An 18,061-nucleotide genomic window follows, 5' to 3' on the forward strand; every position below is an offset into this window, starting at 1 on the left:
AAGACCACACGGGATACCACTCCTGTCAGCTAAGAACAGGAAACTGAGGCTACAATTCGCACAGGCTCACCAAAATTGGACAATAGAAGATTGGAAAAACGATGACTGGTCTGATGAGTCTTGATTTCAGCTGTGACATTTAGTTGGTAGGGTCAGAATTTGGTGTAAACAACATAAAAGCATGGCTCCATCCCACCTTGTAGCAACGGCTCAGGCTGGTGGTAGTGGTGTAATGGTGTGAGGGATATTTTCTTGGCACACCTTGGGCCCCTTAGTACCAATTGAGCATCGTTTAAACACCACGGCCTACCTAAGTATTGTTGTTGATGATGTCTATCCCTTTATAACTACAGTGTACCCATCTTCTGATGGCTACTTCCAGCAGGACAATGCACCATGTCACAAAGCTCAAATCATCTCAAACTGGTTTCTTGTACATTATGAGGAGTTCACTGTACTCCAATGGTCTACACAGTCAGCAAATCTCAATCTAATACAGCACTTTTGGGATGTGGTGGAACGGGAGATTTGCATCATGGATGTTAAGCCGACAAATCTGCAGCCACTATGTGATGCTATCATGTCAATATGGACCAAAATCTTTGAGGAATGTTTCCAACACCTTGTTGAATCTATGCCATGAAGAATTAAGGCAGTTCTGAAGGCAAAAGGGGGTCCAACCCGGTACTAGCAAGGTGTACCTAATAAAGTGTCCAGTGAGTGTAATAAATATATATATACACATCTGCACCATATTTATTTGATGTTGATTTGTGCACTTATGTGAAGGTGTTAAGGTAGTAGCAGCTGTACAAAAAATGTAGGGCATTTTATTTTTATTATAGAAGCTCACAAGTCACATACACACGTTTACAACTTTAAAGGTGCAAAATATTTTTTATTGTGACAAAAAACAAACTTGCAACTGTTTCCTTTTAAACCACTCCAGTACATTTAGTGCCGGTTCACACTAGACGCGGCACGACTTGCAGGTCGCCTCACCGAGGCGACCTGCACACGACTGCCAGGGCGACTTGCAAGACGACTTCTGTATAGAAGTCTATGCAAGTCGCCCCCAAAGTAGTACAGGAACCTTTCTTCTAAGTCGGAGCGACTTGCGTCCGAACGGTTCCATTGTACAGAACGGGAGGCGACTTGTCAGGCGACTAGGTCGCCTGACAAGTCGCCCCCGTGTGAACCGAGCCTTAGGGTTATTGTCCTTCTAGAAGTAGAACCCTTCATCCTAGTCTCAAACTGAAACAGTGCCAGTCATCTTTCCTTTAGTCCTGTCGATGTAAGCTTTACTATGGATATGGTGTTCTATGAGTAATGGGAAAGGTTGGATTTGCACCACACATTGAGTTTCCCACGATGGCCAAAAAGTTCAATTTTATTCTCATCTGACCAGAGAAATTTCTTCCATGTGCTTGGGTGAGTCTTAAACATGCATTCCTATTTCTCTTCTTGCCACGCTTCCATAGAGCCACACTCTGTGGACTGTATGGCTTAAAGTGGTCTTTGCATGTCCTTCAGTGTTATATTTTGTTTCTGTTGTATCTCTGATTAACGATCTTGTCTGAGCTATGAGTTTTGGTGGGCAGCCTTGTCTTGAGGTTTGTAGTGGTGCCATATTCTTTACATTTTAATAATGGACTTAATAGTGCTTAGTGGGATGTTCAAAGTTTTTTTTTTTTTAATAACCCAACAATGATCTATATACTTCTCCACAGCTTTGCCTCTGACCTGTCTGGAGAGCTCTTCATGCTGCTTGCTTAGTGGTGTTGAAGACTCAGAAGCTTTGAGATCTGGTGTATTTATACTGATGTCATGTGACACTTTGGTTGCGCACAGGTGGACCCTACCTAATCATCTAATTATGAGACCTCTTAAGTTCTTTGCTTTGACCACATCTTATTTAAGGGGTTTATAGCAAAAGGGGGTAAATACTTATACACTCTCAGGATTTCATTTTTTTTTTTTGTCTTGATGACTATTTTTTCTCAATCAAAAAATATTTTGAACCTTTAAAGTTGAAGGTATGTTGTGTATATTACATGGTAAAAAGCATTTTAAATCCAGGCTGAAATATAACAAAACAGGAAAAACATCAAGGGGGGCAATACTTTTACAAAACACTATAGTTGATTAAAGCAGAACTTCGCTCACAAAATGGACTTTTACTCCCTGCAATTCCCCACCTCCTCTGTAATATATAAAAAAAAATAATTTTTTTTTGTACCCCTAAGTGAATGGCGGGTTTGCTCCTGTAGCCTCCTGAAAAATCTCTGTCAAATATCCCAGGAAGCTACAGAAGAAGGGACACAAAAAGGTACACTTTTGAAGGAGGAGGTACATTTATTTATTATTCAAGGCGCACTCTTACTAAGCTTGGTACAAAAGCATATAATTAAATTGCAGGTATTGGATGATATGATGGTAAAGTGAAGAGATACCCCAAAAATACTATACAATTTATTGAAAAAGAAATATACAAAATAAAAGCAAAAGTAAAAAGTTATCATGTTTTTGGCATAAAGAACATTTCAGTGCAATGAACACATTTCAGAAAGAATGCAACATCAATTTTTTTTTTTTTCATAGCAGTAGTACATGTTTGTAAAAATTTCAGCTTAAAAAAAATATAAACACCGCAATAATTAAACCCATGAACAATGAGGAAACAAACGAACTGTTCCCCAATATGCTAAAATAGACTGAAAATTAAAAAGTTCTAGACTGGTGTCAGGTAATAAAACTATACATTTTGACAACAGCAATAAAAGAAAATAAAAGCATTCATATGTGACAATGCGTTAGCCATTTATTGGATCGTGGTTAGATCACCTGATGAAACGATGCATCATGAAATCAATAGTGGTACATCTGGGGAACTTTCCTATAGAACTCTCTTCCACTGGTGTGAAGACTTTAATCTGTCGCATGTGAGTGTCTCTCCCATTCTGATGATTTGCCAACACTGCTATCTGAATCATAAAGGTTCGAATGGGCTTTTTATGAGCATCGGTTAGAGGGATGTGTATCCAGCCACTGGGCTCAACCAGTTCAAGTTGCTACAAAAAAAAAAAAAAAGAAGCAAATTTAAGGGATCAAGAAGCAATATAATCCACATCATATTTTAGTTATATATGCAAAAACACAAAGTCCAAAAACCCAATTGCTGGCAAAAGTCAAAACAGTTGAATTATCTGTTTTCTGCCTCTGGTGAAGAGGATCAACAAGGCTGATTTTCTATTTAGATGCCTATACTATAGCTGCATTATAAGGCCTGGTTCATACCTATGCATTGTTTAGTGCATTTTCAGTTTCACAGAAACACACTACAGTCCATTTAACATGGCTTCCTATGGATGTGGTTCATGTCTATGCATTTTATGGAAAGGGCCAGGGATTTTTTTTCTGGTTTTTGGATCCATAGACTTCAATGGATCAAAAATGTGTATTGAAAAACGCAAAATACACCTGAAATATGCAAACTGCAACCCACATAGGTATGAATCAGGCCTAAAATGATAATACGCAAACAAGTTTAGAAGAACTATCCTAATAGACAAGGTGGTACTGATGTTAACATTTAGGCCCCATTCACACTAGCGCGTTTTTTGATGCATTTTGCATTTTGCAGAAATGCACGGGAATTTTTTAACATGGGTTCCTATGAAACATGTTCACATCAATGCTTTTTTGTATCTCCGCGTTTTTGGAAAGGGTCGGGGACTTTTTCTCATGCAAAATGCAGCGTTTTGCATGTAATGGTTTTCAATGGACAAGCATCAAAAACGCAAGTGCACCTTTTTTGCAGCGTTTTTGATGCGTTTTTGGTGCGTTTTTGCCGTTTTTTTTTTTTTTTTTTTTTTTATTTTTTTTTTTTTGTAATTTTTTTGTAAGACTGTAAAAAAAAAATGAAAAAAAAAAAACGCAAAACGCAAATCGCGGCAAAAACGCCGCTAAAACGCGGCTCAAAAACGCGGCAAGCATGAAAAAAAAACCTCCAAAAACGCTCAAAAGCAACATGCATAGGTGTGAATCGAGCCTTAGTGGGCAGAGGCAGCCACTCCTGCAAAGAAACCCTGAGTAAAGGACAGTGACCTGCTTCCCTAAAAGAAACAGTCTACCATGTCAAATCCCATTTGTGAAAATAACAAAGAAAGCAATACATGGGTTGGACAAAAATATGGAAACACTACACGATTAACAGGTGTGAAAGCGACGACATGTTTTGCATTGAAAGTGGAAGTGATGTAACAGTAGGCAGCTTAATCTCAAAACATACAAAGAACACTAGACACACCTAACTTGATTAAATACGGCCGCGGCCTTGTTTATTGGTTTTCACAAATATAAACAATTAACAATTCACCATAAATAATACTTTAAAACGGTAAACTAAATTTGTGGGGTGCTCTTCAAATATCCGTCTGGTTGAGACCCCCCCTCAGACTATGGGGTCCTGGGAATTTCGGTGACCTTAAATTACCTATCCTAGACTAGCCCTCAGAACATTCCCATTCAGCTGACCTTTTCTGATCTATCACAACCCCCCTATTGAAATCAATCAATGGGGGGGCTTGAAACTCTTATCACCACCATCCCATGAGGGAAAGGGAAAGCTATTCTCCCCTTTCCTCACATTCTCTTGTCTCCGCTGTGAGCCTGTGTCCAGAAAAACTGTGCAGAGAGAACTCCATAAGGAAAACATTCACAGGCGAACTGCAATTGCTAAACCACTAGTGACTGATATTAATGCTCAGAAGAGAGTGGTGCAACACCCATAAATCGTGGACTTGCAACAAACAGGTATGGAGTAATTCATTGCGTATTGATATATACTAATTACAAGGCTGTTTATGTTGTGAAACCCCCCTAATTACCCAATCTAAGTCCAGTATTGGATACATGCACCCATTTGGTTTCAGGACTATGAACAAACTTGCTCATCCATGTCTTTATGCACCTTGCTTTGTGCACTGGTGCACAGTCATGTTGGAACAGGAAGAGGTCATCCCCAAACTGTTCCCACAAAGTTGGGAGCATGAAATTGTCCAAAATGTCTTGGTATACTGACGACTTAAGAGTTCCCTTCACTGGAACTAAGGGGCCAAGCCCAACCCCACACCATAATCCCCCTCCACCAAATGGACCATTGCAAAAAGCAAGTTCCATAAAGACCTGGATGAGTGAGTTTGGGGTAGAGGAACATGACTGGCCTGCACAGAGTTCTGACCTCAACCTGATACAACACCTTTTGGATGAATTAGAGTGGAGACTGCGAGCCAGTCCTTTCTCGTCCAACATCAATGCTTGATCTCACAAATGAGCTTCTGGAAGAATGGTCAAGCATTCTCATAGACACACTCCTAAATCTTGTGGACAGCCTTCCTAGAAGAGTTGAAGCTGTTATAGCTGCAAAGAGTGGGCCAACTCAATATTGAACCCTATAGACTAAGACGCCATTAAAGTTCATGTGCGTGTAAAGGCAGGTGTCCTAATACTTTTGACAATATAGTGTATATACACATACACACAAACATGTTTATACATTGTATATGAAAACGAAATTGTCAAACTACTGTATACTATCTGTATACTATTCATCTACAAGAAATGTAATCAAGCGTAATATATATATATACACACACATAGATAGATAGATAGATAGATAGATAGATAGATAGATAGATAGATAGATAGATAGATAGATAGATAGATAGATAGATAGATAGATAGATAGATATAAGCACTTCATTGTAATCTGTGAAGTCAGCAATGCACTGTATGTATAATCTGGCAGGATCTCTTTAATATCCATAAAGTTCTAGGATTAAACATTTTTTTGTTAGTTACCAGCACATTTAGATCCCCTAGAACCAATGTATTTGGCAGGCTAAAATTGTCCTCGTAAAACTGTTTAGCATGAAAAAATAAAAAACCTTTGAATGCTTCAACTGTACAGCTAACTTTACTCTAGAAAAGATAAACAAACTGAATTGAACATAATAGGGCATATTTATCAGTCTGATAATGGTCACCATTTCATTACCATGCTGCTGGTTATAAAATGAAATGAAAAAAAGAAGCTCACTCTATCATTAAAGTAGCTGTAAACCCCAATTGAAAGGCATTTAGTTTACTAAAGCCCTGTGTAACTGAGCTGCACTCAGTGTGTCTATGAACTGAAAAAGTGTCCCCATAGCAAGTGGAAGATCGGGGCTGCTTAGTGCAAAACCCTGCACAGAGCAGGTAAGTACTGTATAACAGATTTGTTATTAAAGGGTTTAGAATCACTAGTCTTAAAACTACTCTCCTTACCTTCCAACACCTATTGATAACCTGTAGAAAAAAGATGCATATACAGTACCTACCTATTTTCTGGCCACTCCAGTCCGGTCATGTGATTGGCTCTCCTCTGTCAGCTAGCCAACAATGTATGACCCATATATAGCCTATGGGTGACGTCACTGCTTAGGTATTCAAGCCCTTGTCAGAGCCCTCTCCCTGTAGCCCTTCCTTGCTGACACCAGGAGGATCTTGTTACTGCACCAGAGCAGGTTGAGAATAAGTATATACATTTTTCTTCTACAGGTTAGTTAGTATAGGTGTTAGAAGGGGGTGGGAGCAGTTTTAGGATTACGAAGTGATATCCTGGAATTGTACTTTAAAGCTTATTTATTTTCTGTCTGTGGCCAGTTGGGGAGATTTCCTGTCCAAGACAGCATAAAATAAGAGGTGATAATCCAAAACAATGGGGTATCCCCTCTTACACAGCTGTCACCAGTACATGTCTCCAATGTAAGATTTCCCCCCCGCTTCCTGTTTCTCTGACAACATTGTGGATTTACTAATACTCTCTGTCCAGGAGACAATGATCACTAGGGCCAAAACAGAAGGTAAATCGCTCCAGTGGGGACAAAGACAGCAATACGAACCTACTAGGCGTTCTAACCCCTCCATACTTAATTAAAAAAAAAAAAAAAAAAAGCTATACATACCTACTGTAATTGCTTGCAGATAAAATAAGAAGCAGGGTTTCTGCATTGTGAACAAGATGTGCATTTTATCCCATTATTGCATACCAGGGAATATGGCAGCTCTACGAGTAAACAATACAAGCAGCAAGCCCGAGATTTATTAAACATTCTAAAAAGAAAACTAAAAATAATCCTGTTTATGAGCTTTGCCATCTAGGATTTCAGACTGCATGGTGTTTGATTTTGCTTTACAGCAGGGATGTAAATATTTTACCTCTTCAGAGTCCAGGAAATGAATAGCAAAGGGAATCTGGATAGTTTTATGAATTTTTATTTACCTTCAAAAAAATGGCATTAGTATTTAACAGGAAGAGAATGAGATGAAAAAAAAAGCGGACACTCATACCTGAGTAAAACACATACCTAAAATGTAGTAGTAAAAAAGAAGTAAAAAAAAAAATTGCTTTAAAAAGGTTTTAAATCCAATATTTTTAAAGTAGGGTGTTACGGCATCTGATGCCTACAGTAATATTACTAGAAAGCACTGCTTTAAAGACTACTGCAGTTATCCAAATAATATCATCCCCCTTGAGGTTATGTCTATTAAGGTATTACAAGATTCCACAATAATAGAGGAGGAAACACATAATTCAGAAAAGACCAGTCTGCATGGGTGGTTAGGAAAAAAGGATTGAATGAAGAACTTCATAGGACAGTCCCCTAGGTAAGAAGTAATTAAGGTTGCACATCCATTCCATACTAATAGATACTGGATTGCTTACTCAGAAAAGACAAAGTAATGAAACCATGTTAATATTCCATTATGTCCAAGAGAAAAAAAAAAGCTGTGCTGCAGTCCGGACTGTCACTCGGTCTGGGCCTGGACCGTGGTCCACTATTTAGTGATCCCTTCTCTAGTGTGTGCTTGTCTCAATCCAGAGCACTACGTGTCTTTTCTGTCTGCTGCTTTGTTCCTCTATCTGCATGAGTCACTTCTGACAAGGTAAAGAGGTGACAGTGGAGGGAGCTCCAGCATACAGCTTGTGACGGACAGCCTCAGCTCTGTTCCTGTGTGCTGTGTTAAGGGGGTGTGCCCCTACCCTCCAATCAGCCCTCCTCACTGAGCTCTGCAGAGTGTAACTTCAGCTTCCTGCCTGCTTGTTAAAAGCTCAGACAAGTTGCATAAATTCAGCACTTTGAAAGGCTGTAGAGAAGAGAAGACTGCAGCTAAATAGGTACAAAGTATGTAGCAGGATTTGATCATCTCTGTGTATCACCTAAGGCTAGTCACTTCACTGGGTATATGTAAGAGTTTACAACCCCATTAACACATTGAGAACAAAATAAATATTCCCCAGTAAACAATGTTATAATTATTACCCAGCGCTTGCAGTTTACAGCATTCAGCGCTACTGGCTCCTGTTCCGTTAATACTGCTTCTCTAAAATTCTAGTCTTCACAAGAAAGTGTTATCCGCGAGGTCTCTAGTCAGTTTGTTAGCTTTGGAAGGGGAGGGAGGAGCAGGGGAGTGCCTTTTCATCCTGCACTACAGGGCTGTGTACTTCTGTTGATGCACACAGTGTAGGGGAGTATAACTCCAGTCCCCGCATGCAAGGGTGACTCAATTGGAGAGAAGCAAGCCATGAAACAGAAAACCTGGGGCAGCAAAGTCATCAGCTTTAAGGGTCGATGGCTTAAAAAAACACTGCTTTTAGAGGAGTTTAACTTTTTGCTGCTTAGAAGCAGCTAATGTTATCCTATATGTCCATGCACATTAGGATGTTTAGAGGCATATTTTAAAGTGATTGTAAAGGCTCCTTTTTTTTTTTTTTAAATAACAAACATGTTATACTTACCTCCTCCATGCAGATGGTTTTGCACAGAAAAGCCCAGATCCTCCTCTTCTCGGGTTCCTCTTCGCTGCTCCTAGCCCCTCCCTCCTTTGAGTGCCCCCTCAGCGAGCAGCTTGCTAAAGGGGGCACCCAAGCTGAGTCAGAGCTCTGTGTATCCATTCAGACATGGAGCCCCGACCTGACCCCGCCCTCCATTTCTCCCCTGATTGGCTGACTGACTTTGATTGACAGCCGCAGGAGCCAATGGTGCCACTGCTCTGTCTAAGCCAATCAGGAGGAGTGTACTGAGTGGCTAAGGGGATCTTGGACAGAAGAAGGGGCTCAGGAAGAAAATTTGGGGGTTCTGCTACACACAGAAGGTTTTTTACCTTTTGCCTTTACAACCACTATCAGCTCAGTGTTTAGAGGCAGGAAAAAAAAAAAACCTTTTGTCTTGTGTTTTCAAAAGCAGTTTTCTGTCAGAAAAGAAAATGCTCTTAACCACTTGCCGCCACTTGACGGCGGAGCAGCTCTTGTTCTGGGATGATGTCATATGACGGCGCTCAGTTTAGCCGTAGTGCAGCGATCATGCGTGCGCCTTGTTCTTGGGACACGGCGTGACAACGATCTCGGCTCTTTGCCCATGTGATCGGCTGTGTCCAATCACATGTAAACAAGGAAGTGCTATTTATCGGCTCTCCTTGCCTCAAACTGACAGAGTGTGAGGTGAGGAGAGCCAATCAGCAGCATCTCCTCACAGGGAGGATTTGTAAAGGTAATCAGGGCACAGATCATCAGTGCCCCGATTACAATGCAGCCCCAGCAGTGCCCATTAGTGCTGCCACTCTGTGCCCATCAGTGACACCAGTCTTTGCACATCGGTGACACCAGTCTGTGCCCATCAGCGAGGGCAATCAGTGCTGCCCATCAATGCCACCTATCAGTGCTGCATATGTGCCTCCCCATCAGTGTAAAATGTAAAAATACGTGTAAAAATAAAAAGTAAAATGAATAAGAAAAAAAAAAATTAAACGCGCCCTGTCCCGCCAAGCTCACGTGCAGAAGCGAACGCATACGTGAGTATGAAAACTGTGTTCAAACCACACATGTGATGTATCTCCGCGATCGTTAGAGCGAGAGCAATAATTCTAGCCCTTGACCTCCTCTGCAACTCAAAACATGCAACCTGTAGAATTTTTTAAACGTCGCATATGGAGATTTTTAAGGGTAAAAGTTTGTCACCATTCCATGAGCAACTTTAAAGCGTGACATCTTGGGTATCAATTTACTCGGCGTAACATCATCTTTCACAATATAAAAAAAAAATTGGGCTAACGTTACCGTTGTCTTATTTTTTAATTAAAAAAAGTGTATCTTTTCCAAAAAAAGTGCGATTGCAAGACCGCTGCGCAAATACGGTGTGACAGAAAGTCTTGCAACGACCGCCATTTTATTCTCTAGGGTGTCAGAAAAAAATATATACAATGTTTGGGGGTTCTAAGTAATTTTCTAGCAAAAAAAAAAAAAAAATTTAACTTGTAAACAACAAGTTTGAAAAATAGGCCCGATCTTAAAGTGGTTAAAAAGAAATCAGGTTCTAAAATTACAAAACACCTGTTTAAGTAACCTAAAAATGTGCAAGACTGGAAAAAGACTATGCTTTTGTAAAACACAAAATGTGCACTTACATCAAAGTGGTAAACATTCAACTTAAGAAAGCAGTTCTAGAAATCGTTGCTAACTTATTAATGTCACAGTGGCTGCTAAAAAATAAGTAAAAAAAATGAGATACTCCTATTTTAATAAATCATGTTATTTTTGCTAGGGATTACATTTGTAAGCAGGCTGTAAACTGGCAGAAAGTAAGAGCTACTTTTGTTGCAAAGAACATTTCTTTATTTACTTGCACAGACCTTGGTAAAACAAGGACACCATGCTTTCGGTTAGACACCTCTTGTTAAATACAAAAATAAAATCTAAACATAAGGCAAAAGTGTAATAGGGCATGAAAGACTTGGCTGATCAAGAAGTGTCTTCGTGTGGATACATCACAGAAAAAAAATGCTAAGGAAACATAAAGCAATTTGCCAGAAGATCTGCATGCATATTTTCCTGTCTGGAAGGTCCTCAATAATAAATGTCATGAAGTAAAAAAAAAATAAAATAAGACTTGCTCTCAAATCTATAGTCACTTGTCCTTTAACAGATATGACGGCTGAGCCACAGCACTGTACCTGTCAACACGTAAAGTGTTACAATCTGGCCTTATGCCACTTCTTTTTTATGTAGGAAGAAGACAAACTTGTAGAAGTGAGGCAGTAGTTCCAAAAAGGGAGATGATGCTTGGTCCAAAAGAAACTTCCACAGTTCCAAGCAAATTAAAAGGATAGCCCCTACAAGAGACGCTTTAAGGAAAAACCCAAACAAAAACAAGCAGAATTGATTTTAGTGAAAGAGTCAATTGTAGGAAAAAAGCGCTTTTATAGCAGCAAAACAGTTATGAGACATTAAGACCACCATGTAAGGAGAGGACTTCTGCATCTTTGGCAGCTTCTAACGCTAGATCGCAAGCTTTGATTTTCACTTGAACAAGCCAGAGAAAGGTAAAGCGAAGAAAGAGCTGCAGGATAGACAAGCTTGGTGGCAGGAGTAAACATGATCTCCATTAAAAAAAAAAAAATCTATAACTAAAGTAGAGACGAAGGATGAACATACATTAAGACTAAAAAATATGCTTTTAAGATTTAACTTTCAAAATTCCCCCGTCTCGTGCACAAGAGGAAGAGGATGCGGGTTGCCCACAGGAACCAATTGCATTCCATATAACATTCACCTTGTATTTATTGAAAAATGAAAGGAAGCTTTTGATAGAGTTGGAAAACAATAGCATTATAAATAGAACTCCAAGAATATAAATTACATATTTATTATTATATTATTATACAGGATTTATATAGTACCAACAGTTTACATAGCACTTTACAACTTGAGGGTAGACAGTACAAATACAATACACTTTAATACAGTAGGAATCAGAGGGCCCTGCTCCTTAGAGCTTACAATCTAAGAGATAAGTTCTATTCTACTATTCTAGCATTTAAAATGTTCAAGAACCTCCATAATATATGCAATGAAAAGCGTAAAGCATTCATCTATCTGACACATGACTGTAGGAAAATATGGCTATGAATGCTCAACTCCTTGGTTATCTCAAATTATATATTACAGACCTTGATTGGCTCATTTCACTGGCCTTCCATCTCTCAGATCGCAGGCCATTAAGAGAAACTAATATGAAGATAGATTTAAGATTTCTTTGATATTTAAAATGCATTTCTTTAATTATTAATACACAACTGGATTCAAGTTTTTTTTTTTTATATATATTTGGCAAACCATCCACCGCTACAGACTGTGGTAAGCAATGTTACCATGAGATCGACTTCACAGTGGCTTGCAGCAGCTGATTCATAGGGCATCACTGATGTCAACATTGGAAGTAATTAAGGGAGCTGCCCTCTTGGCGGCACTGCCTGTGCCACACACAACGATATACAGTATGAAATGTCTGTGTATGCAGACACTTTGAAGATATCCTCATAGTAAAAAGAAGTTGCCTATGTGTACAGTGTCAAGCAACAGAACTTGAGTTATCATTAAGAAAAGATGTGACCTGGCACAACCCTGTATAATAATGGCAGGCCTCCATCCCTATTATGCATACAGAGAGAAAGAGGAAAAGTTGGGACTTTGAGTGAAGCCTGTCATTATAAATAGGAATACCATTTTTATATTTTTTGTTGTCAAGATCCTATTTGAGCATGCCAAATCATGAAAAACCATCTATAACAATCCATAATAATTTAATTGTAGTCTACAAGACTTACGTAAAAAAAAATGCTTACAGCATGGGGTACACAGTCATTGGACATGTGAGTTAGGGACCTTAGATTGTAAGCTCCTTGAGGGTAGGGACCGACGTGAATGTATAATATATATGTAAAGCACTGCGTAAATGGATGGCGCTATATAAGTACCTTAATAATAAAAATAATTATTGACATATAGGTTACAAACAAATCAAATATTACAAGGCAATACATACATATGATAAAATATAAATATCAGAACACATGATATACAGTGGGGACGGAAAGTATTCAGACCCCCTTAAATTTTTCAATTTTTGGTATATTGCAGCCATTTGCTAAAATCATTTAAGTTAATTTTCTTCCTCATTAATGTACACACAGCACCCCATATTGACAAAAAAAACACAGAATTGTTGACATTTTTGCAGATTTATTAAAAAAGAAAAAACTGAAATATCACATGGTCTTAAGTATTCAGACCCTTTGCTGTGACACTCATATTTAACTCAGGTGCTGTCCATTTCTTCTGATCATCCTTGAGATGGTTCTACACCTTCATTTGAGTCCAGCTGTGTTTGATTATACTGATTGGACTTGATTAGGAAAGCTACACACCTGTCTATATAAGACCTTACAGCTCACAGTGCATGTCAGAGCAAATGAGAATCATGAGGTCGAAGGAACTGCCTGAAGAGCTCAGAGACAGAATTGTGGCAAGGCACAGATCTGGCCAAGGTTACAAAAAAAATTCTGCTGCACTTAAGGTTCCTAAGAGCACAGTGGCCTCCATAATCCTTAAATAGAAGACGTTTGGGACGACCAGAACCCTTTCTAGAGCTGGCCGTCTGGCCAAACTGAGCTTTCGGGGGAGAAGAGCCTTGGTGAGTGAGGTAAAGAAGAATCCAAAGATCACTGTGGCTGAGTTCTAGAGATGCAGTCGGGAGAGGGGAAAAAGTTGTAGAAAGTCAACCATCACTGCAGCCCTCCACCAGTCGGGGCTTTATGGCAGAGTGGCCCGACGGAAGCCTCTCCTCAGTGCAAGACATATGAAAGCCTGCATGGAGTTTGCGAAAAAACACCTCAAGGACTCCAAGATGGTGAGAAATAAGATTCTCTGGTCTGATGAGACCAAGATAGAACTTTTTGGCCTTAATTCTAAGCGGTATGTGTGGAAAAAAAAACAGGCACTGCTCATCACCTGTCCAATACAGTCCCAACAGTGAAGCATGGTGGTGGCAGCATCATGCAGAGACAGGACGACTGGTTGCAATTGAGGGAAAGATGAATGCGACCAAGTACAGGGATATCCTAGATGAAAACCTTCTCCAGAGTGCTCAGGACCTCAGACTGGGCCGAAGGTTTACCTTCCAACAAGACAATGACCCTAAGCACACAGCTAAAATAACAAAGGAGTGGCTTCACAACAACTCCGTGACTGTTCTTGAATGGCCCAGCCAGAGCCCTGACTTAAACCCAATTGAGCATCTCTGGAGAGACCTAAAAATGGCCGTCCACCAATGTTTACCATCCAACCTGAAAGAACTGGAGAGGATCTGCAAGGAGGAATGGCAGAGGATCCCCAAATCCAGATGTGAAAAATTTGTTGCATCTTTCCCAAAAAGACTCATGGCTGTATTAGATCAAAAGGGTGCTTCTACTAAATACTGAGCAAAGGGTCTGAATACTTAGGACCATGTGATATTTCAGTTTTTCTTTTTTAATAAATATGCAAAAATGTCAACAATTCTGTGTTTTTCTGTCAATATGGGGTGCTGTGTGTACATTAATGAGGAAAAAAAATGAACTTAAATGATTTTAGCAAATGGCTGCAATATAACAAAGAGTGAAAAATTTAAGGGGGTCTGAATACTTTCCATCCCCACTGTATATCATGTGTTCTGATATTTATATTTTATCATATGTATGTATCCATCCCCACTGTATAAAGAATTGCGGGATCGAAACCTGATATGTCTTGGCACCTATTGTTGGAACGCTATGCGTTTCGTGAATCACGTTCACTCATCAGGAGTATGGAAGCAAGAATTCAATCACTGTAAGTACAGAGAAGTCAGCTATATAAATATAGTAATAAACCCTTCATAAAAATGAGGGAGGGAAAGTTTTCTGAATGATACAAAAAAGTTCCCTTAAAACGGCATTTGGATATACTGGTACTTACAGATCAGCCCAAGAACTGAACTGGCTCATGCGGGGGTAAAAGGATTGGAAGAGACCCCATCATATGCCAGGGCCCCGGAGCTGAGGCAGGAAAGCCAAACCAAGTCAGGGAGTGAGCTAGCAGGCAGTTCAGGTCATCACAATGCAATCACAGAGAGGATGACAATCCATACCAATCTGGAAAATAATGATTGTATGGTGAGTAGTGTGTGAAAATGATGAATAATGAAAGTGTGGAAAAAATTATTAAAAAAATAATAAAATGAAAAAAACTGGGTAAACAAGAAGTGAATCTAGAAGTGTATCTAGAGTGTATCTGGAAGATAACGATTGTATGGTGAGTGGTGTGTGAAATTGATGAATAGTGAAAATATAGAAAAAAGTGAAAAGAATTATGACAAAAATATAGGATTTTTTTTCATCAACTTGCCTGTAAAATGCTTTTCTTTGAGTACATCATGGGACACAGAGTAATGCCCCGTACACACAGTCGGACATTGATCGGACATTTCGACAACAAAATCCTAGGATTTTTTCCGACAGATGTTGGCTCACACTTGTCTTGCATACACACGGTCACACAAAGTTGTCGGAAAATCCGATCATTCTGAACACGGTGACGTAAAACACGTACATCGGGACTATAAACGGGGCAGTAGCCAATAGCTTTCATCTCTTTATTTATTCTGAGCATGCGTGGCACTTTGTGCGTCGGATTTGTGTACACACGATCGGAAATTCCGACAACGGATTTTGTTGTCGGAAAATTTTATAGCCTGCTCTCAAACATTGTGTGTCGGAAAATCCGATGAAAAATGTGTGATGGAGCCTACACACGGTCGGAATTTCCGACAACAAGGTCCTATCACACATTTTCCGTTGGAAAATCCGACCGTGTGTACAGGGCATTAGTCTAATATTCATTACCTACTGGGTTATACTTTATCTCCAGGTGAATGGACACTGGTAGACCACCACCAGTAGACAAGTTATCCCCTATATAACCCCTCCCATACAGGAAGTACTTCAGTTTTATAGCAAGCACTGAATCCTCAAAAAAGAGGTGAGGGATCTCTGTGTCCCATGATGTACTCAAAGAAAAGGATTTTACAGGTAAGTATGATGAAAAAATCCTATTTTCTTTTTCATACATCATGGGACACAGAGTTAAGTTAATACAGTATTCATTACCTACTGGGATGTCCCAGAGCAATAGCCTTGAGGGGATGGAGACACCCTGCCAAACAATAGCCATCAGACCTTATACGGCAGCCCGCAGTACACTGTGACCAAAAGCCGAATCCTCGGCTGCTCGAACATCCACTTGATAAAATTTTGTGACTGTATGCAATGAAGACCTGTCAGGCCGTCTGACTTGATCCTTTACGAATTGGGAGATACCAATTGCTGCAACAGCTGGCTGAATAGCTGAACTGGTCAAAGAAAAGGAAGCCTTTAATAATGACTCCAATTTCTTGTCAACAGGGTCTTTCAAGCCCTGTGCGTTATCTACCATACAAGTTAAGTTCTTATTTAAGGAAGAGACTGCTGCATGGGATATAAAAGGGAAAACCTCTTAGGAGGAACAAAAATCCTGTCAGGATGTTCCCAATCAGCATACACCGCCTCTTCCAACAGGGGGTGTAAGGGGAAAGGCTGTGCGGCCTGAAGAGGCCTCAGGGACCCCAAAGAGGACCAGGGGGGCTCAGTAACCTCTGTAAGAGGCAACTTAAAGGCAGAACGAACCATCTTGGTAAGAGTCTGCATCAAAAAACTCTGCGACTGAGAGGCAGACATCAACTGGGTATCTCCTTGTCCAGATTGCTCAGAAGCAGACTCATCTGCCAGGCCCTCCACAGAAACCTGAGCGTTTAGCTCTTCCACATCCTCAACCCACTCCTGCTCAAAACTAGGAGGCTCCAGGGAGGGGGATCTGTCACGGTTCTTGCTACCCTGCGGGATGGAGGCAATCATGCCAGCAATCCTGTGCTCTAACCCGGCTAAACTGAAAAATAAAAAGAGCGACAATTTTATAAAAAAAATATATAATTTTGTACTTTTAGCTATAATAAATATCCCCATTTTTTTTTAAAAAAAGCTATTTTTTCCCTCAGTTTAGGCCAATATGTATTCTTCTACATATTTTTGGTAATAAAAATCGCAATACGCGTATATTGATTGGTTTGCGCAAAAGTTATAGCATCTACTAACTATGGGAAAGATTTATGGCATTTTTATTATTTTATTTTTTTTACTAGTAATGGTGATAAGTGATCTGCAATTTTAATCGGGACTGCAACATTATGACAGATCGGACAAATTTTTGGGACTATTGACATTTATACAGCCATCAGTGCTATAAAAAGCACCGATTACTGTGTAAATGTCAATGACAGTGAAGGGGTTAACACTAGGGGGCGATCAAGGGGTTAACTGTGTTCCCTTGTGTGTGTTCTAACTGTAGGGGGGAAGGAACTGACTAGAGAAGATGACAGATCGTTGTTCCAAGCTGTCTCTCCTCTCCTCACAGAATAGGGATTTGTGTGTTTACACACGCACACGCGTCCCTGTTCTGGCTTTCGTGTTCGTGATCGCGCGCGGTCAGCAATCATCGTGACCGCCGGCCATGCGCATTGGCTCCCCCGCAGTGCAGTGGCGCGTGCTATCCCCGCTCTTACAGGGCCGACGCACAGCTACGACAGGTCAAGGGAGCGTGCCGAATTGCTGCAGTACAATGACGGCGGCTGGTCGGCAAGTGGGTAACACACCTCAGAAGGGAGACCCTTTAATAGGGCTCACCAAGCCCCTATGCAACAATCCTGCTAAGCACCTTTAGCCTGCCAAGCAACACCTGGTGACTCATGTGACCCGGGTAAGGAGAAATGAACTGCTGCAAATGCTTGATTCAGAACCTGTGTCCCACAGCTGCCTTCTGGAAGTACCGCATGCTTCACATGCACAGCTTAAATAAGCTGGCTGTGCGCCGGAACGTTCTGTGCATGCATGGGTCCCAGCGAACGGGCGAGGCTGTATTCGCGTATGATGCAAATCTTCACGCACCCAGATAAAGGCTACGGCGCATGTGTTGCTTCGTGAAGCCGCATGTGCCATGGCCACCAAACTGCCAAGTACAGCAGCGCTCTTGTGCATGCACATGTGCCATTGCGAACCAAGGCGAAATGGCACCGTC

At 40.4% G+C, this 18,061-nt stretch overlaps 1 protein-coding gene across 5 annotated transcripts in view; it reads right to left on the bottom strand.

Annotated features, from left to right (window-relative positions):
* Positions 1-2,799: 2,799 nt before the first annotated feature.
* Positions 2,800-18,061, bottom strand: part of ANAPC10 (anaphase promoting complex subunit 10) — a 132,062-nt gene continuing 116,800 nt past the window's right edge. For all 5 annotated transcript variants that reach the window (XM_073604491.1, XM_073604530.1, XM_073604510.1 and 2 more), the window contains one exon: positions 2,800-3,071. In XM_073604491.1, coding sequence (XP_073460592.1) covers positions 2,841-3,071 — 231 coding nt within the window. In that variant the 3' untranslated portion in view covers positions 2,800-2,840. The remainder of the gene's footprint in view (positions 3,072-18,061) is intronic.

This window comes from Aquarana catesbeiana, linkage group LG01 (assembly GCF_042186555.1).
Source record: "Aquarana catesbeiana isolate 2022-GZ linkage group LG01, ASM4218655v1, whole genome shotgun sequence".
Lineage (NCBI taxonomy): Eukaryota > Metazoa > Chordata > Amphibia > Anura > Ranidae > Aquarana > Aquarana catesbeiana.